This window comes from Terrapene carolina, unplaced genomic scaffold, assembly GCF_002925995.2.
Source record: "Terrapene carolina triunguis isolate 2854851 unplaced genomic scaffold, T_m_triunguis-2.0 Scaffold517, whole genome shotgun sequence".
NCBI classification, from domain to species: domain Eukaryota; kingdom Metazoa; phylum Chordata; order Testudines; family Emydidae; genus Terrapene; species Terrapene triunguis.
In genome coordinates, this window is record NW_020664868.1 from 5,388,693 (window position 1) to 5,414,090 (window position 25,398).

A 25,398-nucleotide genomic window follows, 5' to 3' on the forward strand; every position below is an offset into this window, starting at 1 on the left:
CAGCCCAGACCCTGCACCCTAACTCCCTCCCAGAGCCCGCCCCCTGCGCCCCCTCCTGCACCCCAACCCCCTGCCCCAGCCCAAACCCCCACCCAAACTCCCTCTCAGAGCCTTAGGCACCACCAAAATTATACAAACCTGCCTCCCCTGCATGTAGTGGCACCACCAAGGCACCCCAGAAGCACAGACTGGTCTGGACTGGCCTCCCCTCAAGGCCACAGACTGGTACTCGCTGATGTGTCCTGTCCCAGCAAGGGGACCTGCTTCCCCTCCATCACCCCTGTGGAGCTAGTGTCCCTTGATGGGCCATGGTGCAGCTGCCAGCCGCAGAGTATCCACCCCGGCTGCCGTCCGTGTGCTCACCTGATAGCAGTGGCCCTTGACGTTGATGATCACTTCGAAGTAGATGCCCTGCTGGAAGGGCAAGTGGTAGGTCCTTTCCTCCGCCCCCCAACAGCCGTTCTGCTGGGTGTTGCATACAACCACCGGGCGGCCCTCATTGAAACGCGGATTAAAGTGGAAGGCGATGTCCCCATTCCCGCACCGCAGGTTCACCCCAAAACTGAAACAGAACGAGATGGTGTGACCTGGGCTGCCCGTGCCAGGAGGGGGAGGTGACACTGCACCCCGTATTCTTCACAGTGATATGATTAGGACATAATCATAATGTATTTTATGCAAGTTAATCATGTGAGATGTCATTGAGAAGGTTATGATTTGCTGAATAGGATTATCCTATTTGTGTGCATGTGTCACTTTTAGACTCGTGATGAATATTGACTCTGTATCTGTATTTCAAATGTAGTTACACCTGGGTAACATCCACTAGACAAGATGCTTTCAGTCTAGATAGTGGGTGGGGAAGGGTCTATTCAGGGCAACGAGCCATTAGGAAAAAAACAATAGGCCTTAGGGGAAGCTTTTCTCCCACCTGGGGAGCCTTCCTGAGAACTACAGACAGCCTCTGTGTAACGGCTGCTAGGACTCTACAAGGATATGTGATGAGACCACATGTCTCTAGACTCCATCTGGGAATGTCAGTGTTTTTCCATAGACTGGTCTGGGAACCAAGCTTTGGGAACAAAGGATCCCCTCCATATGCAAAAGCTGTATAAGGCAGGGAGTGGTCTCATTCACTCCCCACACAAGAAGACTCCTGGAAACACTTGAGGAACAAAGACTGAATTGGGGGAAGTGCTGGAGGGATAGCTCAGTGGTTTGAGCATTGGCCTGCTAAACCCAGGGTTGTGAGTTCAATCCTTGAGGGGGCCACTTAGGGATCTGGCATAAAATCAGTACTTGGTCCTGCTAGTGAAGGTAGGGGGCTAGACTTGATGACCCCAAGGTCCCTTCCAGTTCTAGGAGATATCTCTGTAATTTAATGGGATTTTTAGCCTGTGAATGGAACACCTGGGGGGTTCCAAGCTGTAAAGCAAATGCAGTTTACCCCTTAAGAATCTGCAGCCTGCTTGTATCATCTCTTAGGGTGAGAATCTGCTAATTCATATCCAATCTATTTCGTATATTAAGTTTAGTTTGCTTTTTTTTATTTATTTATTTGCTAGGTCATCTGCTTTGATCTGTTTGCTATCACTTAAAATCTATCTTTTGTAGTTAATACATTTATTTTTGCTTTATCTAAACCAGTGGTCTCCAAAGAGGGGAGCGTGCACCCCAGGGGGTGCGCAAGAGGATGTTTGGGGGTGCACAGCAGGAGGAGCACTTTTTTTTTTTTGCTTCGGCAGTCGGGCGCGGGAGTCCGAGCGGCTTTTTTTTCTGCTTCGGCGCGGCAGGAGGTGCGTGCTCAAAAATTTTTTACTGATAGAGGTGCGCGATCAAAGAAGTTTGGAGACCACTGATCTAAACCAGTGCGTGTAAATCATAACTCAGGGGCAAAAGGCTTTTGCATATTTCTCTCCACATTGAGGAAGGGGGTGAATTGTAGGAGTTCCCTGTGCAGCACGAGATGATATCATTTTGTGTTTATACTCCGGGGGGGGGGGGGGGTAAGGAGCTGGGAGTAGCTTTCCCATGCAGGGGCTGGTCAGAGAGCCTGCATGTAACCGCAGCTGGGTGTGTCCCTACCTGTGTGTATGAGGGTGAAAGTGCAGGCTGGAAGGCTTTGTAGTGCCGTGTAAAAGGGAGCCCAGGCTGGTGGGTCAGGGGGCTCAGAGGTACCCCAGTTCCAGGTGGCACCCTGGGGGGAACCCATCACAGGAGGAATGGGGGCTAACGGCACCAGAAGGGGAGAATAGGCCCTGACTGTGCCAGAGTGCAGGGGGGCTGCCCCTGGCAGGGAGGGAGCATGGGGGCTTCCTATGTTAGGGGGCAGGGAAGGGGCTTCCAGAGCCGGGTGTGGGGATATGAGGGCTGCTCTTGACAGGGAGTGGGCATGGGGGCTGTCCACACCAGAAAGGGGAAATGGGGGGCTGCCTGTGCAAAGGGTAGGGGACGGGGGGGGCTGCCCACCATTGTGGGGGACGGGACTATGGTGGGACAGAGGGAGCATGGGGCTATGGGGGTGGGGTAGAGAAGGGGCCATGTGGGGCAGGTAGGCTTGGGATAGGGCTCTGGGGGTAGGGCAGAGGGACAATGGAAGGGGCCTTTCTTCAGGGAAGTGTGCAGAAGAAAGTGTCACGGGGCAGCCCCCGCCTTGTGGGGGGAGCAACGGAGGGTGTGGATGGCGCCACATTGTGGAGGGGGCAGGGTGGATGGGACTGTAGGAGAGGCACTGCTTCGGGTGAGGTGAGGGAGGAAGGATGGGAGTCATGGGGCAGCCCTGCCTAAGGGGGAGGGGGAATAAGGCCTATGGGGGAAAGGGGCATGGAGCCCATGGGGGCAGCCCTGCCTCAATGGGGGGAGGGGGCATGGGGCTCATGGGGGGGCAAAGGAGGGCTAGCATGTGTGTGTGTGTGTGTGTGTGTGTGTGTGTGTGTGTGTGTGTGTGTTTGCACGTGCGTATAGTAAATTGTTCCAATGGTTAATTCTCATCACTATTAAAAATTAGTTCCTTATTTCCAGCCTAGATTTGTCTCACTTCACCTTGCAGCCACTGGACCTTGTTCTGCCTTTGTGAAATTAAAGAGACTTTCGTCATCTGTGCGCCGTGATCAAGTCACCTGTTTGCTTTCTCTGGGAGCAACTAAATAAACTGAGTTCCCTTAGTCCTGCCCTGTGCGGCAGCTTGTCCTTGGATTGTCCTTGTCACTCTTTTCTGAACCTTCCCTTTCTGTCAACATTGGCACTGGTGAGATGGATACCGGAGACTGCGCCTCATTCTGGTTGCCACATGGTAAAAAGGACGGTGGAAATTGGAGAAAGTGCAGAAAAGAGACACAAACATGATTTAACGGCTGGAGAAAATGCCTGGCAAGAAGAGACTGAAGGAGCTCAATCTGTCTGATCACAAAGGATCAAAAGGTGACTTGGTGACAGTGCACAAGTGTAACCCACACCCCTCCTGGGTGTGGTGTTCAGTATATCTAGTGGCACCGAGACCACTTAGAGAGAAAGAGAGAGATTAATGAGTTTACTCTGCAGCCTTAGCTAACAGCCAGTTGGCTTTTGGCTCATGCAGTGGAGACTCATGCATTAAACTACAGAGGGCCCTGGTTCAATCCTGCCCGCCGACGACCAGGGTCTGTTGACGTTACACAAGCACCTTCACAACGAGAAAATACCGGCTACTAGAGGGCTCTTTGACCAAGTGGAGAAAGGCCGAACAAAAACCAGTGGATGGAAGCTGAAGCCAGACTAATGTAAAATTAGAAATTACGGTCAAATGGCTGATTAACCATCGGAAGAAAGTCCTGGGAAGTGGTGGATTCTCATCTCTTGATGTCTTCAGACCCAGACTGGCTGCCTTTCAGGAAGGTGCTTTAGCAAATGCAAATGATTGGGCTCAATGCAGGGGTAACTGGGTGAAATGCGATGGCCTGTACTACACATGAGGTCAGACTAGATGATGTAATGGTCCCTTCTGGCCTTAAAGTCCTGAAACTGTGAGTCAACCTGTTTGAAGTGTGGACACCAAGCTGGTCCTGGTACCCAGTGAGGGTCTCATCACTGCCATATAGAGATGACAGCACCTCTTTGCTTCCTCTTCCCCTGTTCGTACCTCCAAGGAACACCTTCACCCTCTCAGCCGCTGCATTGCTCTGGAAGCTGGGTTTCACAGTGACCCATAGTCCTTTGCAGAGAGCTGGGGCAGTGGGAGTAGAAACCATGGTGGAGGAGTGAGAGCTGAGGAGTTTGTTGAGAGGCAGGTGATTCAGGGGAGGTGGTTTAGCATGGGGAATAGAGTCATGCCTTGTGCAGCTAAGCGGGAGGGAAAGGAGCCAGGAAGAGAGAGGAGATTGGGGAGAGAGAGGGGCCAGTGGAGGGGATGACCCATAACAGCAGCCAGGAGGAGCCTGGTGGAGAAGCCGTGCTGGTGGAGGATGACCGTAAGGACAGCTCAGAGTTAGTGGGACGGTGAAGGAGGTGAGGGGGACTTGGTGAGTGAGGAGGGAGGGATAGTGGAGAGCTGTTGTGTGCTGATAGCACAGGGGTGTGGTTGAGCAGAGTCCAGATGGAGTGCTGGTGGGGGAAGGGGGTGAGACGCAGCACAGGATGGGGAAAATAGCACCAACCTTTTCACGAAGGGTTGAACTATTCCTTGGATTAACACCATCTTCCCTTCACTCAGGCCTCCAAAGATGGGTCCAGAAAAGGGGACAATCTGGAAGAAACCACCCCACAGTTTTAAGGGCAGCAGAGGAATCGTACACTAGTCCCATGCCCCCAGCTGCACAAGCCCTGCACTGGCCAGTGGGGGGTAGTAATTTTCACAGGGCCCTACTGCAGGCGTTCTGCTGTGTCTCCCAGTATTGGGCCATTGCGTCTGGGGAGTTTCTCTCTGTTGGGGCCCTGACTGGGTGACCAGATCATAGAACCACAGAATATTAGGGTTGGAAGAGACCTCAGGAGGTGTCTAGTCCAACCCCCTGCTCAAAGCAGGACCAACCCCAACTAAATCATCCCAGCCAGGGCTTTGTCAGGCTGGGCCTTAAAAACCTCTAAGGAAGGAGATTCCACCACCTCCCTAGGGAACCCATTCCAGTGCTTCACCACCCTCCTAGTGAAATAGTGTTTCCTAATATCCAACCTAGACCTCCCCCACTGCAACTTGAGACCATTGCTCCTTGTTCTGTCATCTGCCACCACTGAGAACAACCTAGATCCATCCTCTTTGGAACCCCCTTCAGGTAGCTGAAGGCAGCTATCAAATCCCCCCTCACTCTTCTCTTCTGCAGACTAAACAAGCCCAGTTCCCTCAGCCTCTCCTCGTAAGTTATGTGCTCCAGCCCCCTAATCATTTTCGTTGCCCTCCGCTGGACTCTCTCCAATTTGTCCACATCCCTTCTGTAGTGGGGGGACCAAAACTGGAAGCAATACTCCAGGTGTGGCCTCACCAGTGCTGAATAATCACTTCCCTCGATCGGCTGGCAATGCTCCTACTAATGCAGCCCAAAATGCCGTTGGCCGTCTTGGCAACAAGGGCTCACTACTGACTCATATCCAGCTTCTCGTCCACTGTAATCCCCAGGTCCTTTTCTGCAGAACTGCTGCTTAGCCAGTCGGTCCCCAGCCTGTAGCAGTGATAGGATTCTTCCTTCCTAAGTGCAGGACTCTGCACTTGTCCTTGTTGAACCTCATCAGAATTCTTTTGGCCCAATCCTCCAATTTGTCTAGGCCACTCTGGACCCTATCCGTACCCTCCAGCATATCTACTTCTCCCCCCAGCTTAGTGTCATCTGTGAACTTGCTGAGGGTGCAATCCATCCCGTCATCCAGATCACTAATAAAGATGTTGAACCAAAGCGGCCCCAGGACCGACCCCTGGGGCACTCCGCTTGATAGCGGCTGCCAACTAGACATCGAGCCATTGATCACTACCCGTTGAGCCCGACAATCTAGCCAGCTTTCTATCCACCCGATAGAAATATGTCCCAATATTATCTGGATCATCCTGATATTATGTCCAGATAGATATTATCTGGACCATCCCGATATTAGGGGCTTTGTCTTATATAGGGCCCTATTTTCCCCCCACACCGGACCCTATTCCCCCTCTCCCATCCGTCCCGATTTTTCACACTTGCTATGTGGTCACCCTAGCCCTGACAGATGTCTCCTGCAGAGAAGGCCGCGTGCATCTCCAGGTGTTCAGCTCCCACCTAGCCTCACTCACCGGGTTCAGAATAGGCTGCTGGAAAGCCATGCTGACCTTGTCCAACGCTGCTGCTTGTGGTAACTCCAGGCGGCTCCCTGTGACTCTTTAAGTTTCGTTTCCAGCTGCAGGCACAGAATGTGGGCGGGTTGTCTCTCTCCTGCCACCGGTGTGCTTTGATTAACCCATGAAGGTATGGTTCCCTATGGCAGGGACGCTGGCATTGCCGTCCCAGAGCCGCAGTCGGTGCCGATGATGTGAGGAGCTGGCAAGGAAGAGGAAGTAGCATGCACCTGCCAAGGGGTGAGTGTGCAGGAGCATTGCTACTGGCTCACCCCCCTGCTTCGTGTCTCTGCCACCAGTTCCCCTTTCAAGTGCAGCTGTTGTTAGTTCCCCAGCTCTCAGCCATTTACTCGGCTGCTTTTGTGCTGGGTAAGAGACTTTCCCCTTTTAAAGACAACAGTGTCTTTTGTGCCTGTGGAATCCAGACCTAGCCGGCTAACCCTGACCCACAGACACCACTCTGCGCTCTCCGGCCGGCATGACTCCAGTGCTCAGGCACGTGGCAGGGGTGTCTTGACACAACCCTCGGCAAACAGGAGGGCTAAAACTTTTATTCTTTGGCATGAAAGCTGAGATTCTCCGGTGTTAACAGGACTCCAGGAGCTGGGGCTTCTGGAAAAACTAAACATTGTCCCCCCAAATATCCCCACCTCCCCTAGGGGTTCTTCTCACCAGACTCCCACTCCCGCCAAGTTCCCCTCTCACAGTCGTTCCCCACTCCCAAGGCTCTCCTCTCACGTCCCTCCTCCCCCCAAGTTTCCCTGTCTTGTCCCTTCTCCCCCTTCCCTATGGATTCTCATCCCCCCTTCTCCCCTTTCCTCCGACTTCTTCCCCACACCCCCACAGGTTCCTTCTCCAGGATTTTTCCGCCAGCCCATAGCCGAGGACAGTACAGCACTGCACCTCACTTCTTGCGACCTCTCCAGCTCAGCCATGCAGCACCCTGGACAGCTGTCAATCTATGATGTCATGTCCCTCAGGGAACTATCACCTGGCCATCAGCTGCAGACATGGGCCAGGTATTATATGTTCTTTCATAGAATATCAAGGTTGGAAGGGACCTCAGGAGGTCATCTAGTCCAACCCCCAAAACCCCATGGACTGTAGGGAACATATTAATGGTAACACTGTTATACTAGCACTGTGTGCTGAAATCAGAGTACAAACCTCAACTAGGTACGTGATAGAGCAGAGCTGTTTAACCCTGAATGCCTAGCTGTGACAAAGTTCCTCCTCTATCTTGGTGGGTCCTGCGCTTATTGGCGGATTTTCTTGCCTCAGAGATTCACCATGTGGGTTGGGGAACAGCCCAGAGACCTTCCCCTCTGGGAGAACCCACAGTCCAGGTCAATTGGGAGGTTTTGGGGGGAACCCAGGCCCGCCCTCTACTCCGGGTTCCAGCCCAGGGCCCTGTGGACTGCAGCTGTCTATAGTGCCTCCTGTAACAGCTGCATGACAGCTACAACTCCCTGGGCTACTTCCCCATGGCCTCCTCCAAACACCTTCCTTAGTCTCACCACAGGACCTTCCTCCTGGTGTCTGATAACGCTTGTGCGCCTCAGTCCTCCAGCAGCACACCCTCTCATTCTCAGCTCCTTGCACCTCTTGCTCCCAGTTCCTCACATTCACACCACAACCTGAAGTGAGCTCCTTTTTAAAACCCAGGTGCCCTGATTAGCCTGCCTTAATTGATTCTAGCAGCTTCTTCTTAATTGGCTCCAGGTGTCCTAATTAGCCTGCCTGCCTTAACTGGTTCTAGCAGGTTCCTGATTACTCTAGTGCAGCCCCTGCTCTGGTCACTCAGGGAACAGAAAACTACTCATCCAGTGACCAGTATATTTGCCCTCTACCAGACTCCTATACCCCACTGGTCTGGGTCTGTCACACTAGCATAGGCATCACCACACTACCATGGATAGAGGGGCAGCTTTGAAATCAACAGAGCACGAGTCCTATTCATTTCAATGCAATTTCATACCGTAAAGATGATGCACAGTACAACTATGTAGGAAAAACTGGGTAAGTATAACAGAGCAATTATATTTCTGAAAAATCAGAGCAATGGGGAAGTAATACTTTTGCCTGAGATCGTCTCCCAGGAGCCTGGGGCAGCGTGGGGCAGGGTCCCAAACCGGCTGCTCAGATTGGTTATTGTGAATAAATCCATCGCCGGCCGTGCCCCAACCTCTCCTGTGTTACCGAGACCCAGCTGGATCACATGAGCTGGCCCTGCACGGGCTCAGCTCTGGGTGGCAGGCTACCTGGTATAGGTATACCCTGTGCTTTGACCTCAGGTGGAGGGAATGGTGAAGTCAGGTCCGTGTGTCCACCTCCCTTGTGAGACCTGGGATAAAATGACTCTGGGGATCTACTGATGTGCAGGGTGCTCCCCCGCTCCCCTGCCTGCGCTGACTGAGCCATTGTCAGTCCTGGCACTGGAGTTGCCCAGATGAGTTGTGTGGGGGTAAGTCTGAGAGCTGTGCCGTTGATGATACTCATGTTGGCTTGGGGCCATCTGGCCTTGATATCAGCAGTATTATTTTAGGGCAGTGGTTCCCAAACTGGGGTTCGTGAACCCTTGGGGGTTTGCAAAATGTATCAGGGGGTTCTCAGAAAAAAATTCTGTAATGGCGGACAGAGGGACCCCAGGCCCTGTGGGGCGCGGGGGCCGGCAGCTCCAACCCCGTGACCACGACTACATGGCAGAACAAGTTTAAGCTTTGTTGTAGTCGTGCGTTGTTTGCCTAGACTGCTCAAGATCCGAATGCTTGTGGGAGGCACTTCTTAAATACCTTCATGCTGTTTCATGATGAAACATGTAGGAGGCTTAATCGAAGGGATATGAGCCACAAGAGTGAAATCTTGGAAGAGTGTTGCCGTTTTCATAATGTAATAAAATTAATAATAATGAAATAATAAATAGTGTGTAATAAGCGTGTCATAAATCATTTGTTTATTTCAAGATCACTGCTTCTATAATTTACAACTCAGGTAAGGGAGAAAAATCCCTGGAAATATTCATTATTAGGAGGGAATTTGCAAGATTTGATATTTTCGTGAAAGGGGTTCACGAGTTGTTCAAGTTTGGGAACCACTGTTCCAGGGGGTTTCTGGCTTGGCTCCAGCCCACCCTGGATCTCCTTTTCAGTGCTGGGTACAGGCGGCTTAGCAACCACACATCTCTTCACTGCAAGCCTGTTTCAATGGTCACCCCTGGGAGCCCTGTGGTGGACAAAGTATCTAAATCTTACTCCATGCATCAGTGGCTTAGATATCTCTTCCCCTGACAGTCCCTGTGTCCTTCCCCCGTCCTCCCCCCCTCCGTCACCTTGGTACCTGTAGCAGATAGCATGGCCGAGCAGGAGGCTGGGACACTAGGGGAAAGTGCCCTAGGGAACTCCCCAGTGTTGGATTATGACAGGTTTCAGTGGTAGCCATGTTAGTCTCTATCAGCAAAAAAACCGAGTCCTTGTGGCACCTTAGGGAAATTTGTTAGTCTCTAAGGTGCCACAAGGACTCCTCGGTTTTTTTTTAGTGTTGGATTAGAGAGAGATGGGGAGGGGGCGGAGATGGGAAGGGGGCAGAATGAAGAGGTAACAAAGACACGTCTTTAATTAGAAGTAAACAAGAGCAGAGGATGCAGGAATTCCAGTTAAGTAACAGGAATTGCCAGGTGCTGGCACACCCAAGCAGGGATCAGTGGTAGGAGGGGGGTATGGGGTGAGGTGTGCTACAATCCCATGACCTCCTCTAGCTTGGGTTACCTTTGTCCTCAGGCCCCATCACCAGCCTTTGGAGGAGACACGGCAAGGCACCTGTCCCTTCTGCACTGTGAACCTGTTGGCAAGGGATCATAGAATCATAGAATATCAGGGTTGGAAGGGACCTCAGGAGGTCATCTAGTCCATCCCACTGCTCAAAGCAGGACCAATTCCCAAGAGCTACACCCAGTAGATGCGCACCTCCGGGAGAGTGACACACCTCTCCTAAGCTGCCCACGCCCATCTTCTGCTGAACAACAACATATTCGGGCCCACGTGCCAGTGAGCGCTAGGTGGCTAGTGGGTGGCGGCGTTTGAATGGGCAGCCTATCATGAATCTGATTCACAGCAGTGTTGATCCCTGGGCTGTGTCAGTTTAATACAGCTAAATGCAAATGCATACAACTAGGAACAAAGAATGCAGGCCACACGTACAGAATAGGGGACTCTCTCCTGGGAAGCAGCGACTCTGAAAAAGATTTGGGGGTCATGGTGGAGAATCAGCTGAACATGGGCTCTCAGTGCGATGCTGTGGCCAAAAGGGCTGATGCGATCCTTGGCTGAATAAACAGGGGACTCTCGAGTAGGATTTTACCTCTGTATTTGGCACTGGTGCGACCGTTGCTGGGATCCTGTGTCCAGTTCTGGTGCCCACAATTCACAAGGGATGTTGATAAACTGGAGAGGGGTCAGAGAAGAGCAACAAGAATGATTAAATGATTAGAAAATCTGCCTTATGGTGATAGACTCAAGGTGCTCAACCTATTTAGTTTACCAAAGAGATGGGTAAGGGGTGACTTGATCACAGTCTGTAAGTACCTACCAAGGGAACAAATATTTAATAACAGGCTCTTCAATCTAGCAGAGAAAGGTCTAAAATTATCCTGTGACTGGAAGTTGAAAGAAGACAATTTCAGACTGGAAATAAGGTGTGAACGTTTAACAGTGAGAATAATTAACCATTGCAACAATTCCCAGGGTTATGATGGATTCTCCATCACAGGCAATTTTCAACCAAGTTTGGGTGTTTTTCTAAAAAATCTGCCCTCGGAATTATTTTGGGCAGTTCTCTGGCCTGTGGTATACAGGGCAGACTAGATGAACACAATGGTCCCTTCTGGCCTTGCAGGTTATGAATCTTCTCGGTTGGGAATGCTCCCAGGGTGAGCCCAGCAGTTTTTAGCTGGAAATCCAGCGTGGCACTTCTGACTGTGATGAGCTCTCCGTCTGCTCTGTGGCTACACTAGCAGGGCCTGTGGCAGCCTGGCACTGGCTGAGAGCAGGAAGGGTAAGCACCATTACCCTTCTACGCCAGATTCACCCACTCTCCCTCAGGAAGCGCCTGGATGCGCACTGAGTTAGCTTCACTCAGCCACCTGAAGAACAGCCCCTCCAAACTGCGGAAAGTTGTGGGGAGAGCTTGGATCCACTACTGGTGGGAATTGCTAGTGCACCCCTCTGCCCCCCATCCCCTCACCAAGCCTCAATTTCCTTCCCCCTTAAAGCAGCAGTGATTAGGTGCTTGCTGCAGAAACCATCTTAAAGGTGACCCCCCCCAAAAGGGAGGTATGTGTAACCCTTCTGCCCGTCAGAGTTGGCAGCAACAAGGGCCGGGTTCAGTATCTAGGGGTTCTGTTTCAATAACACAACACAAAACCGGCTCGAGCCCCCGCCCAGTGACCTGGGACAATTACATACCACCCCCCGGGCGCCTCTAAGAGGCAATACTTCCCCTCTCGCAAGCACAGAGTCTGAGTGTAGCAAAAGCCTTTTAATAAAGGAGGGAAACAATGCGGCATCATGTTGGGGAAACACCACAAACAGGATTCATAACACAAAACATTGCGGCATTATGTTGGGGAAACATCACAAACAGGATTCATACCACAAAACAATGCGGCATTATGTTGGGGAAACACCACAAACAGGATTCATAACACAAACCATGAGCAAAAGACCCACCCCCAAGTAAGTTTGGCAGTCTCCTTTTCCCCTCAGGGTCTTAAGTCCAGCAACCCAACACTCACCCCACACACAGCTTCTGTCCTTGGTCAGTGCAGCCCCCAGAGTTCAGAAGTTCCTCTGCAGAGTTTACCTCCCAGCCTGGGTGGAAGTAGGGGGAGGTATGGGGGGGGGGACAGCTTACATGCTCCACTGCTCAGGTCAACAGCCGATTGCCAAGCCTCTCCGTGGGGTTCTGTTGCAGTCTTCACCACCAGCCGCTCCTCTCCACTAGCCATCCTGCTGGCCGCTCCCCAATATGTCTTCAGCCCCCCCCCCACACACTTAACACAGCTCTCAGTGATTTCAGCTGTTAGTAGGGGGGCCCCAGTGCTGGCGCACTCAGAACCACTTGCCCAAAGTAGGTCTAATGCTTAGACCTAGGAATCAGTGATCTCAGCTCTGCAGCACCTAACAAGACTCCTAATGGAGTCAAAATTAGCTCTGTTATTACACGGTGGAGAAAGGAGGGGTCAACATAGTGTTTAGGGCCCTCAGAAGGGGCCCGCACTACCAGGTCCCCATCCCCATCCCCAGCCGCTCTTGCGCTGATGATGATGACAATATTGTTGCAGTTCTCATCTGTGGCTTCGCATATGACTCCGCAGTCTGAATCCTGACACACAGAGTCGGCCACGCTGAGGCCATGGGAAGTCTGAATCTATGATGTTTGATGATGCAGCTCTGTGGCGCCTTTCACATGCAGCCTGGAGATAATTTCCTTGATCCCACGCAAACTGGTCACGTGCTGATCTTGTCAGAGGCCGCCAGTGAGTCCTGTTCTGAGCCATTTGCTCCAGTTCTTTGGGATTGATGCCAGCCCACTGGAGACTGCTCTTCAGATTATCGTTGAAGCACTTATATGGTCACCAGCTACAGATTTGGGTCAAACATTCTTCCAGTTCAGGAGAGGCTCAAGACCCAGGCTGGGGGTCAGGGGTGCCATGGGAGAGGCCACATCCCCTCCTGTATGTTTATTCAATTCGGGGGTCAGTTTTGCCAATGTTACTTGAATAGGCCACCAAAGCGAGCACTGTCAGGCTGTGGGTAACATCGTCAAAATCCCCCAAGTGACTTAGGAGCCCATGGCCCATTTCCAAAAGTGACTTAAGAGCCTAAGGGCTTGTCTAGGTGGGGACATTTATCGACAGAACTATACCAGCATGATTAGAGCAGGGAAGTTGGCTGGCCCAGATATTTCAGAATAAGCTCTTCTGGAATAGCTCCCATGTGGACACTAGTCAGCAGGGGTGGCCAACCTGAGCCTGAGAAGAAGCCAGAATTTACCAATGAGCCACAGTAATACGTCAGCAGCCCCCCAGCAGTTCCCACCACCCGCTCCCAGCGTCTCCCACCCACCAGGAGCCCCGCCAATCAGCGCCTCTCCACACCTCCCGATCAGCTGTTTCGTGGCCTGCAGGAGGCTCTGGGTGGGAGGGAGGAGGAGTGAGGGCATGGCAGGCTCAGGGGAGGGGGCGGGAAGGGGTGGAGTGGGAGTGGGAGGGGCAGGGCCTGTGGCAGAGCCAGGGGTTGAGCAGTGAGCACCCCCCGGCACATTGGAAAGTTGGCACCTGTAGCTCCAGCCCCAGAGTCAGTGCCTGTACAAGGAGCTGCATATTAACTTCTGAAGAGCCCCATGTTGTTCCGGAGCCACAGGTTGGCCACCTCTGCGAGTCAGGAATAAAAGTGTTTTTATTCTGGAATAACTAGTCCACTTCCAAAGAAGCATGGAGGGAGACTGGGGGACCCGAGTATGGGTGGAAAGGGGGAAGAGGAGTTTACACTGAGTCCCCCTGCAGGAGCCTAGCAGAGTGGGGACCTGGTCCATGACTCGGACTCCTAGGTGCTACCATAATACACCTAATAAGAGGAGAATGGGGACACTGGTAGGGGGGGATGGGCAGCACACAGAACCCCTGGCAGGAGTTTGGACATGAGGGCCCCTGGAATGGAGCCAAAAAGAGGAATGGGGGCCATGGAGAGTAAGGGGGGAATGAAGAGACACATGGAGCCCCTGTCCCCAGAGAGGGAGAATAAGGGAGAAGGAGGGGCCAATGGAGGGGGTGAGAATGGGAGACAATGGTATGGGAGAAGGATATGGGGGACACAGAGCCCCTGGCGTGGTGGGGAAGTGGAGACCCTGGGTTGGAGATGAGGGACAGGGGCACACAGAGCCCCTGGTATGCTGGGGAAGTGGAGACCCTGGGATGGGGATGAGGGATGGGGGACACAGAGCCCCTGGCGTGGTGCGGCGGTGGAGACCCTGGGATGGGGATGAGGGAGGGGGGCACACAGAGCCTCTGCCATAAGAGTGGGGCCTGGGGGGCTCAGGGAGTCCCTAGAATTAGGGGTGCTGGAACTAGGAGTGAAGCGGGTGCAGCACCCCCTGGCTTGAAGTGGTTTCCCTTATATTCCGGGGTTACAGTCTGGTTCAATGGCTCTCAGCACCCCCACTATAAACATTGTTCCAGCCCCCCTGCCTAGAAGAAAGGCGAATGGGAGGGGGACACACATGGAGCTTGTGGCGAGGAAAGGGAGGAATGCAACAAGCCCTGGTGAGTGCAATGCATTTGGCCTACAGATGTACCAATGTGTGCAGCCCTCTAGTACTGACATAACCGTTGCACTATAATTATAGGGGTATAGTTCTGCCGCTAAATTTTCCAGTGTAGACGAGCCCTAAGTCTCACTGGAAGTCAATGGGATTTAGGCGCCTCGGTCACATAAGCAGTTTTGAAATCGTTATCCAGCATCATGTGAGCACCCCTCCCACCTCTCGTCATTCCAGGGACTCCCTGCATCAGGGACTCCCCGTTATAGAGGCCACAGGGCAGGTCCTCCTCAATCTTGACATCCCTGTCCCTGTGCACATGACACACGGCAGCACAGGGAGGCTGGCTCGCCACTTTGAAACAGGCAGGGGGAGGGCTTTTAGCATCATCCTCACCTCGTATAAATTGATGCTTTCAGAACAGCGGAGGTAGTTCATGTCCCTGTCTTTGGATGCCGGCGTTGCCCTCCTCTCCTGTACAGTTAGGCAGAATTCAATACTAAAATGCACTTGTCGCTAAAGGCTCGGTCCTGCACCCACTGAAGCCAGTGGCAAAATTCCCATTGACTTCTAAGGGGCGGGATTAGGGTTGCCAACTTGGTAATATTTAAAAACGGGACACTCTGGAAACGCTGGACACTCCCCCCGACGCCCTGCCCCTGCCCCGCCTCTTTCCCTGAGGCTTTGCCCCCGTCCACTCCTCTTCCCCCTTCCCCCTCCATCGCTCATGGCTTTTCTCCTTCCACCCCACTCCTGGGTCAGGAGGGACTTGCCTGCTGGGAGCTGCAGCCCCCGACGCAGGTAGGAGGCAGTCCCGGCTGAGTAGGGGCTGGAACAGGTGATGACCCAGCGCCTCCCCTTCCTGCAGTAATCGGATTTTGAGTGCCTGGTCAGTAGATCTGTCAAGTCCCCTTTTCGACTGGACTTTCAGGTCGAAAACAGGGCACTTGGCCACCACCGGATCAGGCTTTCAAGTCTGTAATTCTTTCATCTGTGCCTACGAATTCTTAAATTCTGCAGTTAGAACATTGGGCCCGTCGGTCTGCTCTGCACCCGAACAGAGAACAAGGTCATAGGGCGCATTCAAAGCTTTAGGGAAAGCGTGGCACACACGGGCCTGCAGGAACTAATTGTCTCGCCAGTCAATCACAAGAATGACCATTACATTTAAGAGGCTTGTTTCCTCAGAACTTGCAGGACCAGTCATATCAAATATCTAGGTGTAGCCCTAGAAAAGCTGACTTCCTGAGAGCAGATCCAGAACATAAACAAAGCTGTCAAGAACAATCAGAGAGCATTAAAGATAACAATGCCCAGGAGGCAAGTTTGTCCTCCCTTTTGAGCAATCAAGGATGTTCTAGGCCCTGTCCACCTGGGCAAAAATGTTGGTCTTTTCAATGGCGTTAACTCTGCTGAGGGAGATGAACTCAACTGAAACACCCCCTTTAGGACCTTATCTTCACTAGGAAAATGATGTGTTTTCAACATGTTTTAAAACCCAGGTATTTTAAAACCCAGGTGTCACTAGTCAGGGCTGGTTGGACCTCTGTCCCGCTTTGGTCTCTCTCAGTGCACATACTCCACCCCCCGGATTACCTCTCGGGGAGAATCATGTGATTCTCCCACTCTCAGACCGGGCCCCGGGCTACAGTGCCCTGTGTATCAACCGTGCTTACCCAGCAGGTCTGAGTGGGTTCAGTGCCAGCAGTTCTTCCCTTTGGGATCTTGTGACCAGTGGAGCATACAGTGACCGGATGGCTTTCTCAAGCCAAAGTACAGTTTAATCTTAACAATAGGAACAAAGCATAACATAAGAGAAAAAAGGTTTTAAAACAACAAAAGGTCTACACACCTGTCTGTCTTACCTACAGCCCTAATGGGGGCCCACTAGGTCTAATTTCCCTTGGGTCCTAATTTGTTAGGCTCTGGGTTCTCAGCCTCAAAAACCCGCGTCTCTCCTTGAGAGAGGAGTCTCTTTAAACCCCCATGAGCCTTTTGTTTCCTCCTTCCACCCCCACTTCACGGCAACTGATTCATTCCTGGGGAGTCCTGCCTGGCAAGCCTAGCTGGGGGTACCCAGCGCATCAAAGCAAATGGCTCTTTCATTGTCTCCCAAGTATTTGTTGGGAAGTGACAATCCTGGATGCAATTCCTGATAACCCTATGAGTTATCCCTGTAAACTCAATACATACGGGTACATGGAGTGGAACATACAGTAGGGAGGTATAAAAAATACACTGCATAGGAAAAGATGGGAGTTGCCTTACCAAGTGAGGGGTCAGTGCTAACGAGCTAGTTCAATTAAGGTGGAAGTGGGCTATTCTCAACAGTTGACAAGAAGATGTGAGTCTCAGCGGGGGGAAATTAGTTTTTGTAGTGACCCATCCTCTCCCAGTCTTTATTCAGGCCTAATTTGCTGGTGTCCAGTTTGCAAATTAATTCCGGTTCTGCAGTTTCTCGTTGGAGTCTGTTTTTGAAGTGGTTTTGTTGAAGAATTGCCACTTTTAAGTCTGTTATTGAGTGTCCAGGGAGATTGAAGTGTTCTCCTACTGCTTTTTGAATGTTACAATTCCTGATGTCAGATTTGTGTCCGTTTATTCTTTTGCATAGAGACTGTCCGGTTTGGCCAATGGCAGAGGGGCATTGCTGGCACAGAATGGCATATATCACATTGGTAGATGTGCAGGTGAATGAGTCCCTGATGGTGTTGCTGATGTGGATAGGTCCTATGATGGTGTCCCTTGAATAGATATGCAGACAGAGTTGGCACCGGGGTTTGTTGCAGGGTTTGGTTCCCAGGTTAGTGTTTTTGTTGTGTGGTGTGTAGTTGCTGGTGAGTATTTGCTTCAGGTTGGGGGACTGTCTGTAAGCGAGGACTGGCCTGTGTCCCAAGGTCTGTGAGAGTGAGGGATCATCCTTCAGGATACGTTGTAGATCATTGATGATGCGCTGGAGAGGTTTTAGTTGGGGGCTGTAGGTGACGGCTAGTGGCGTTCTGTTACTTTCTTTGGTGATCTTCCAGAAAACACCATCCTAGCCACTATGGATGTAGAAGCCCTCTAAACCAACATTCCACAAAAAGATGGACTACAAGCCATCAGGAATAAAATCCCCGATAATGTCACGGCAAACCTGGTGTCTGAACTTTGTGACTTTGTCCTCACCCACAACTATTTCAGATTTGGGGACAATTTATACCTTCAAGTCAGCAGGACTGCTATGGGTACCGGCATGGCCCCACAGTATGCCAATATTTTTATGGCTGACTTAGAACAACACTTCCTCAGCTCTCGTCCCCTAACAGCCCTACTCTACTTGTACTACATTGATGACATCTTCATCATCTGGACCCATGGGAAGAAGGCCCTTGAGGAATTCCACCAGGATTTCAACAATTTCCACCCCACCATCAACCTCAGCCTGGACCAGTCCACACAAGAGATCCACTTCCTAGGCACTACAGTGCTAATAAGCGATGGTCACATAAACACCATCCTATACCAGAAGCCTACTGACCACTATACTTACCTACATGCCTCCAGATTTCATCCAGACCACATAACACAATTCATTGTCTACAGCCAAGCTCTAAGATACAACCGCATTTGCTCCAATCCCTCAGGCAGAGACAAACACCTACAGGATCTCTATCAAGCATTCTTAAAACTACAATACCCACCTGGTGAAGTGAAGAAACAGATTGACAGAGCCAGAAGGGTACCCAGAAGTCACAAGACAGAACCAACAAAGAAAGTAACAGAACGCCACTTGCCGTCACCTACAGCCCCCAATTTAGCCCACGAAAGCTTATGCCCAAATAAATGTGTTAGTCTCTAAGGTGCCACAAGGACTCCTCGTTGTTTTTGCTGATACAGACTAACACGGCTACCACTCTGAAACCTGTCAATACATACGGGCAGTAACCTCGCAATGGCCAGACTAGCACATCATTTTCATAAATCATTACAGGCAGTCAGGAGTGCTGGAACAATTTGTATAGTGGGGGTGCGGAGAGCCATTGAACCAGACAGTAAACCCTGTGTACAACGAAGTCCAATTCACGCCAGGGGGTCCTGCAGCATATGCAGGCAATCCAAATCCACACCATGACAACTTGTATTTTAACTAGTGTTAGCAGGCAGGGGTCAACTCCAGGGCTGGCCCTTCACTTCTTTCTTCCTAGTGAAGACAAGGCCAGACCTGCAATGACACGACTAAAGATGTGAATTCAAATTGATTTAAGTTATTTTGATTCCAGTTTGCATGTAGACAAGCCCTTAGAAAAAGTTTTAATTAACATACTGTCACCACTTAGCACACCTAGTGTAGACAAAGAGTCCTATGTACAAATGTGTTAAGGGACCTAAGGCCAGCTCACATGTCTTTAAATGCAGCTCTCTTTGTCTATGCCTGGTGCTTAGTGGAATTGAGCAATGCGTTCCTTGTGTGGCTGTCCTTCAATCTCATGATGACAAGGTGTTCGTTAACACGTTTTCTAACACCTCATTTTCCCAGCATAGACAGCGCCGGGGGGGCAGTGTCCAGCCTTGTCCTGGAGGAAATCAGCTTTGATTTGACTGAATTATTGGCTTATACAAATCACAGGTAGAGCGTGCAGAATAGACGTGCACCCTGGAAAGGCTGTGCTGTGTTTGTGTCCCGGCTAAGGAGCTGATCCTGCAAACACCTGCTACTGTCTGTTGTGCTCACTAACATGAGTAGTCCCAGTGAAGTTGGTGGAGTTATTCACAGTAGAAAACACTATGCCCTAAAGCAGTGGTCCCCAACCTTTTTCGTCTGGCGGGTGCCAGACGACAAGCCACGGAGGACCGTGGCGGTGGACTAGCATCCACCAAAATGCCGCTGATAAGCAGCAGCATCCAGAGGCGTCGCCACCGAAATTCGGCGGCATTTCGGCGGATGCTCGTCCGTTGGCCAGTACGTGGGCGCACTTAGACGCCCCGGCGGGCACCATGGCACCTGCAGGCACCGCGTTGGGGACCCCTGCCCTAAAGGCTAGATCCACAAAGGGATTCAGGTCTTGTTTACAGTGGGAATTAATTCAGATTTAGATAGGATGTGAATTTAAATAGGAATAGCTATTCCTGATTAAATCTTTATGTGGATGTTCTTATTCCAACATAAGAGTGCTTTGCTACAAATTAGGCTAGGTCTACACTACAGCGGGGGGGTCGACCTAAGATACGCAACTTCAGCTACGTGAATAGCGTAGCTGAAGTGGCGTATTTTAGGTCGACTTACCTGGCTGTGAGGACGGCCGCAAGTCGACCGCTGCCGCGCCGCCGTCGACTCCGCTACCGCCTCTTGCCGCGGTGGATTTCCGGAGTTGACGGCAGAGCCATCAGGGATCGATTTTATCGCGTCTTCACTAGACGCGATAAGTCGATCCCCGATAGACCGATTGCTACCCGCCGATCCGGCGGGTAGTGAAGACGTGCCCTTAGTTTAATCCACCTCCACTTCTTATGCTGGAATAAGAATGTCCACAGAGGAGGAGTTAATCAGGAAACAGCTATTCTGGAATAATTCTTCACGTAGGCAGGCCCTCCTGCCTAGTGGAATCTTCAGCTCTGAGTCTGGCACGAAGGCTTGAACCACTACGGTATTTAGGCACCTAAATCCAACATTTAGGCTTACCACTGACATTCTCAAGACCACCACTCAGCTGCCACCCAACCCTGCAGATGCCTGAGATTCCCTCAGGCAAAGCAGCCTACGTCCTGTTGTCTCCTCCCGGCTACCAAGCTCCTCAGCGCCCTAGTTCATGCCTGCACCCCAGAGGGTTCTCGTACGAGGCGTTGTTCCACATCTCTCTCCAGTGAGGCCTGATCCAGGAGATGTCAGAGCATACCTACTGGATTGGGCCTCACACGTCGGGAACTTTTGGGGTGCAGGAGAGGGGCTGCGTAAAAAGCCTGGTGATTGGGGCACTCAGCTGGGATGTGGGAGACTCAGAGTCAGATCCCAGCTCCAATGAATATTTATTTATACAAAGCTCCCACAGGCGAGATGGAGCGAGGGCCCAGGGGTTAGAGGACTCGTCTCTGATCAGGCTGTCATCTCTCAGGTGAGTGCCTTAATCCCTGGGCTATTGGGTATTCTAGGGACAAGCACACACACGAGCCAAAGCCTGAAATATTCCTGGCCTGCTTCCCCTTGGTTGTCTTTTGTGTGGGCCTCATCCAGGAGCCATTCTCAGAGCTCACCTACCAGACTGGGCCCCCAGGCAAGATAGGTGAGAGAATGGCTAGTTTGACAATCCCACAGGGGCTTTGGCTTGTGCTAGCCGCTTGTTGGCAGTGCAGCCATGTCAGGGCTTGAGGGGTTCAGTGCCTGCCCACCAGTGAGAACTCAGGCACCTTTGGGGTTAGGCAGCAACTGAGCAGTGGTTTTGTCAGTAGCAGAGGTGCCATCTTTCTGAGTTGCTAGGGGGTGCTTGACTCTTGCTCTGCCCCCGCTCCACCCCCACCCTGCCTCTTCCCACCCTGTTCCGCCCCCACACCCCAACGCCTCCTGCACACCACTGAACAGCTGATCCGTGGCAGTCGGGAGGCGCTGGGGGGGGGGAGAGGGAGGAGCTGATCGGGGAGGGGCTGCCGAAGGGGGCTGAGCTCCATGGGTGCTCCAGCCCCTAGAGAGGCAGTTAGGTGGCAAAGTTCCTTCGCGCATCTAGCCTTAAGTGTTTCACACTTGCAGTCTGTCTGTTTTGCTAGCACCGTGGTGCTGTGTGAGCACACTCAGATCTGTTCTCTTTGGCCCCCGTGGACGCAGGAATTGTTTGGTGTTGTCGGGCGCTGTTAGCGTAGGAGCGGGTTCTGCAGGTTGTTTTGTAGGCGCTGAGAGTTGCGGTCATTCTGGGATCAGTGGCTGAGCAAACTCTTGGTCCTGCACACCTGAGCCTCACTCCTGAGGATGGCAGTCCCATTGTTTCAGTGGCATGCAGCTGTCGTGGGAGACCGTGATCATCCATGGCAAAGCAGTACTCCAACTAGCGTGGGCAAATCCCCGGCAGGGCTTTGAAGACGAGACCCTTGAAATGGATTTGGTACTGGGGTGGTGTTCACAGCTGTGGAAATCACATGTTTCTTCTGCCACGCCTTCAGACCTCTGAGTCCTGGAAACTGAAGCTCCTTATTATGGTCCCCTCTCTCCTTTTTTAATGTTTTAATATGTCTAAGAAATTAAATGAGAAATATTCTGCTCCAGCAACGTCAAGGATGCATGGTTAAGCACCCAAAATGCTGCAGAGGTGGGTACAAGCACAACCTTAACTCTGCCCCCTTCTGGATCTGTAGCATTCTACCTCAGTCTTTATACACATGATTCCAAGCTGTTTCTCAAATACTATAACTGCCCAAAACAATCAACCAGCCTTCCCCAGCCCCTCTGAGCCCACCTGGCCTACACCTTACCGCTCTCAGCTGGGCCCTACCCCTCTTGGCCCCTCCTTGCCCCTCTCAGCTCACCCAACCCTGCCTCCCCCTGCGCCTCTTGGGTTTGCCATTGTGCACCTTCTAATCTCTGGACTCAGACACACCCATCCCTTACTGGTGCTTTCTATCAAACATGTTATGCCGAGCTCTCCCAGTTGAATAATATTAATAAATGAATTTACAAGCTACCTAGTACCCTTGCCAATGCCCCAAGGCTCTCCTTACCAACTAAAACATGTTAAATACACTGAAAAATATGGGAATGCTCTCTAAAAGCTTAGCAAATAAAATTCATTGAAGGCCGAGAGGCCTAGAACATGGGAGGAGGGATGGGAGAGGAAGGGAATGATAACAAATAGCTCCCATGGATAATAATTATACCATGTGAAGCTGGCAGACAAGGTGCCAGCTTGTGCCAAGGTGCCTAGGCTGCACTGAACTCTTGCAATTGAGTAGCTGGAAACCAGTCTGGCTCACCTGTGTGTAAGTATTGTTAAAATAGATATCAGTGTTATATACATGTAGTTAGTGCTTAGGGTTTATGAAATGCTTGTAGGATGCTGCATGTATCAATCTCACTCATAGCAGCTGTAGCCCATGATATAAAGTTATATTGAGGGTTTGCATTGTAATCCTCTGTAACTGTGGAACTCACCAAACAGGAAAGAAGCATTAATTAGTATAAAGCGCTGATCCTGCACACCAGAAGGCCAATTGAAACCAAATGAGCCTTTGTGAAACATCAAAGGACAAAGACTTTGTTGACTGCCCTCCCACACACACCTCGCGACGAAGAGGAGACAGGCACCAACACTTGTTCCATCAGTTTGAAGGGAATATAAATGCCTGACCAGAAGGAACTGTATCACTATGCTGCTTATAATGCAGAGAGGGCAATATTTCTAAGCATAAGCAAGGGATCCCCAAGCTGCTTATTTTGGGTTAGCTCTAAAAGACCTATAGAGCTTGCATAAATAGCAGCTACTATCCCTTTTGAACTTAAGCCTGTAACTCATGTGGGTGTGTATGTTTACCCGCTTTAACCTTGTAAATAACTCTCTTTTCTTTTTCCTAGTTAATAAATCTTTAGTTCATTTAATATAGGATTGGTGACAAGCGTTGGCCTGAGATCTAAGGTACACTTGACCTGGGGTAAGTGACTGGTCCTTTGGGACTGGGAGTGACCTGAACGTTGTTGTGATTTTTGGTGTAAGGGACCATCTATCACCCTTGCCTGGATACCAGGATAGACCGGAGTGCCCAAGAGGACTGTCTGTGACTCCAAGTTAAGGCTGTTATAGTGCTTAAGTAGTTCACACTTGATACTTAGTCGGTGAAATCTAATTATAAGCACACCCAACCAGTTTGGGGTTTGTGTCCTGGTTTGTACCAGTCTGCCCTGAGGTTGGCACCCATGTTCATGAGCCACTCCAGACAGCCTGACAACCAGTATATTAGTATTAGCAAAATATATGTAGATTCTATATGTCTCTAATACCCCCATATGCTGCCAGTGACCTGGGCAGAGGCTGCTGCTGGGAATTCCGCCACCAACACTACCATTGTTCCCCTCCCAGCATTTTGCTGCTATGTGTATCTCATCCAGCTGCATGAACCTACGCTCTTCACTCAGACGGGGGCACTCTACCAGCTGGCCAGTGTGGTGTAGAGAAAACGGTGTAAAAAAATCACACCTGTTACTTTAAATCCGAATGGGTTTCTTGGTCCCGCTTGCACGCTGGGGACTGGGTAGGGAAATGTGCAATCAGGGTCGGCCTGGGAAGAGCAAGCATCGAACAAGGCGGGTGAGTTGTGTCTCTCTGCCTTAGGGAGCAGCCTGCTTTTGTCCTCTCTGGTTTTGGTTGCTGTGTGTAGTCATTCTGGAGTCTAAGAATAAAAGTAGTTCTACTCTGTAACTTTCCAGAAAGAGTGTTGGATGGGTTTTTTAAATCTAACTTCTCAGTTTGTATGCTGTGATCATCACAGCCAGTGCCTTTGGCTGGGAGCTGGTGTGGATAGGTGGCTGAGGTACAGCTGTGGCGGTGTCTTGGCATGCCCCAGTTGCCTTTCCTCATGTATGTTTTGCAATCTCATCCAGCTGGGATGAGGTGTTTTGCTCCAGGCAGTCGCAGGGCATGTGCAGCTCCTCCTCGCCTCATCTGTCCAACATTTAGCACTGACACTGTTGAGTGCTGAGCAGGTTGTTACCGTTCACACAGTAGATGTGACTACACAGCTGTCTGAACTGCAGGGAGCAGGCTCTCTGGCTACCCGCTGAGAGGGATCATCTTTGTAGCTGGGGATTCAAGGTCTCTGCTACTTTTCAGTCCAGTCATGGGCAGCGGCTGTGCCAACAGTTTGGCTGTTATCGCTGTCATCAATTTGTATCACCCTGATACCCAGGGCTAACCCAGGGCCCTAGGACCTGCTCTCGTCTCTGAGAGCCCCCGTGACTTCTCCAAGGCAGTGATCTCCCCCAGCCTGGCACCCAGCAGCCCAAGCCTTATACAGTCCCACTATCACTATCTCCAGCATGACGTGAGGGATAGCTCAGTGGTTTGAGTACTGGCCTGTTAAACCCAGGGTTGTGAGTTCAATCCTTGAGGGGGCCCTATAGGGATCTGGGCCAAAAATCTGTCTGGGGATTGGTCCTGCTTTGAGCAGGGGATTGGACTAGATGACCTCCTGAGGTCCCTTTCCAACCCTGATACTCTATGATACGTGCTCCTTCCACACAGTCGCATCTGGGGCCTAGCAGAGGCCTTGTCCCACAGGCCTGAGGACACTAGCACTACCAGCACTGACAAAACAAATATCTCAGCTGGATTTTCTGCTCTTCCCACAAAGCTTTCTTCTCTAAGGGGGACTCTTTCCTACAGAACACCTCTGCCCCCACCCCTTACCACCCAGGAGCTGTATATTCGCTTTTTTGCACCCATTACAATGCCTGCATGGGATGTCTTAGCTAGGAAATGGAAGCTCCCACAGGCCTAGCTCCCATGAGCAATGATTTGGGGGAGGAATTAGGAATTAGGGAGCAGAAAGAGTCCCGCAGCAAAGGATGCCTCCCCCTCCACTCCTGTGAGCAGGGGAAGGGCTCCTCTGCTCCCCCCTCCCTCTTTGCAACACCCTCCCTGGGACGGGAGAGAGGGCACTCCAATGCCGCTGCCCACCCAGCCTGAGAGAGGGGGGTGAAGAACCCCAGGAGGAGCAGAGGTAAGGTTGGGGATGGGGGACAACAGAACTGATATAGGGGCAGGATTAATCTGGGGGCAGGGTGGGTCCTAGGGGGACAGAACTGATGTGAGGGGCTGGGCAGAACTGATTTTCAGGGGCAGGACTGATTTGGAGATTGG

General features: G+C 51.4%; 2 protein-coding genes across 2 annotated transcripts in view; one reads left to right on the forward strand and one right to left on the reverse strand.

Annotated features, from left to right (window-relative positions):
• LOC112113148 (galectin-4-like) overlaps window positions 1-6,262 on the reverse strand; it is a 34,808-nt gene extending 28,546 nt beyond the window's left edge. The window contains exons 1-3 of the mRNA XM_026658885.1: window positions 6,233-6,262; window positions 4,632-4,720; window positions 364-562 (exon numbers count right to left, since the gene is read on the reverse strand). Coding sequence (XP_026514670.1) covers window positions 364-562; window positions 4,632-4,720; window positions 6,233-6,262 — 318 coding nt within the window. The remainder of the gene's footprint in view (window positions 1-363; window positions 563-4,631; window positions 4,721-6,232) is intronic.
• Window positions 1-25,398, forward strand: part of LOC112107877 (zinc finger protein 271-like) — an 879,239-nt gene that overhangs the window by 144,740 nt on the left and 709,101 nt on the right. The gene's annotated exons all lie outside the window — the stretch shown is intronic.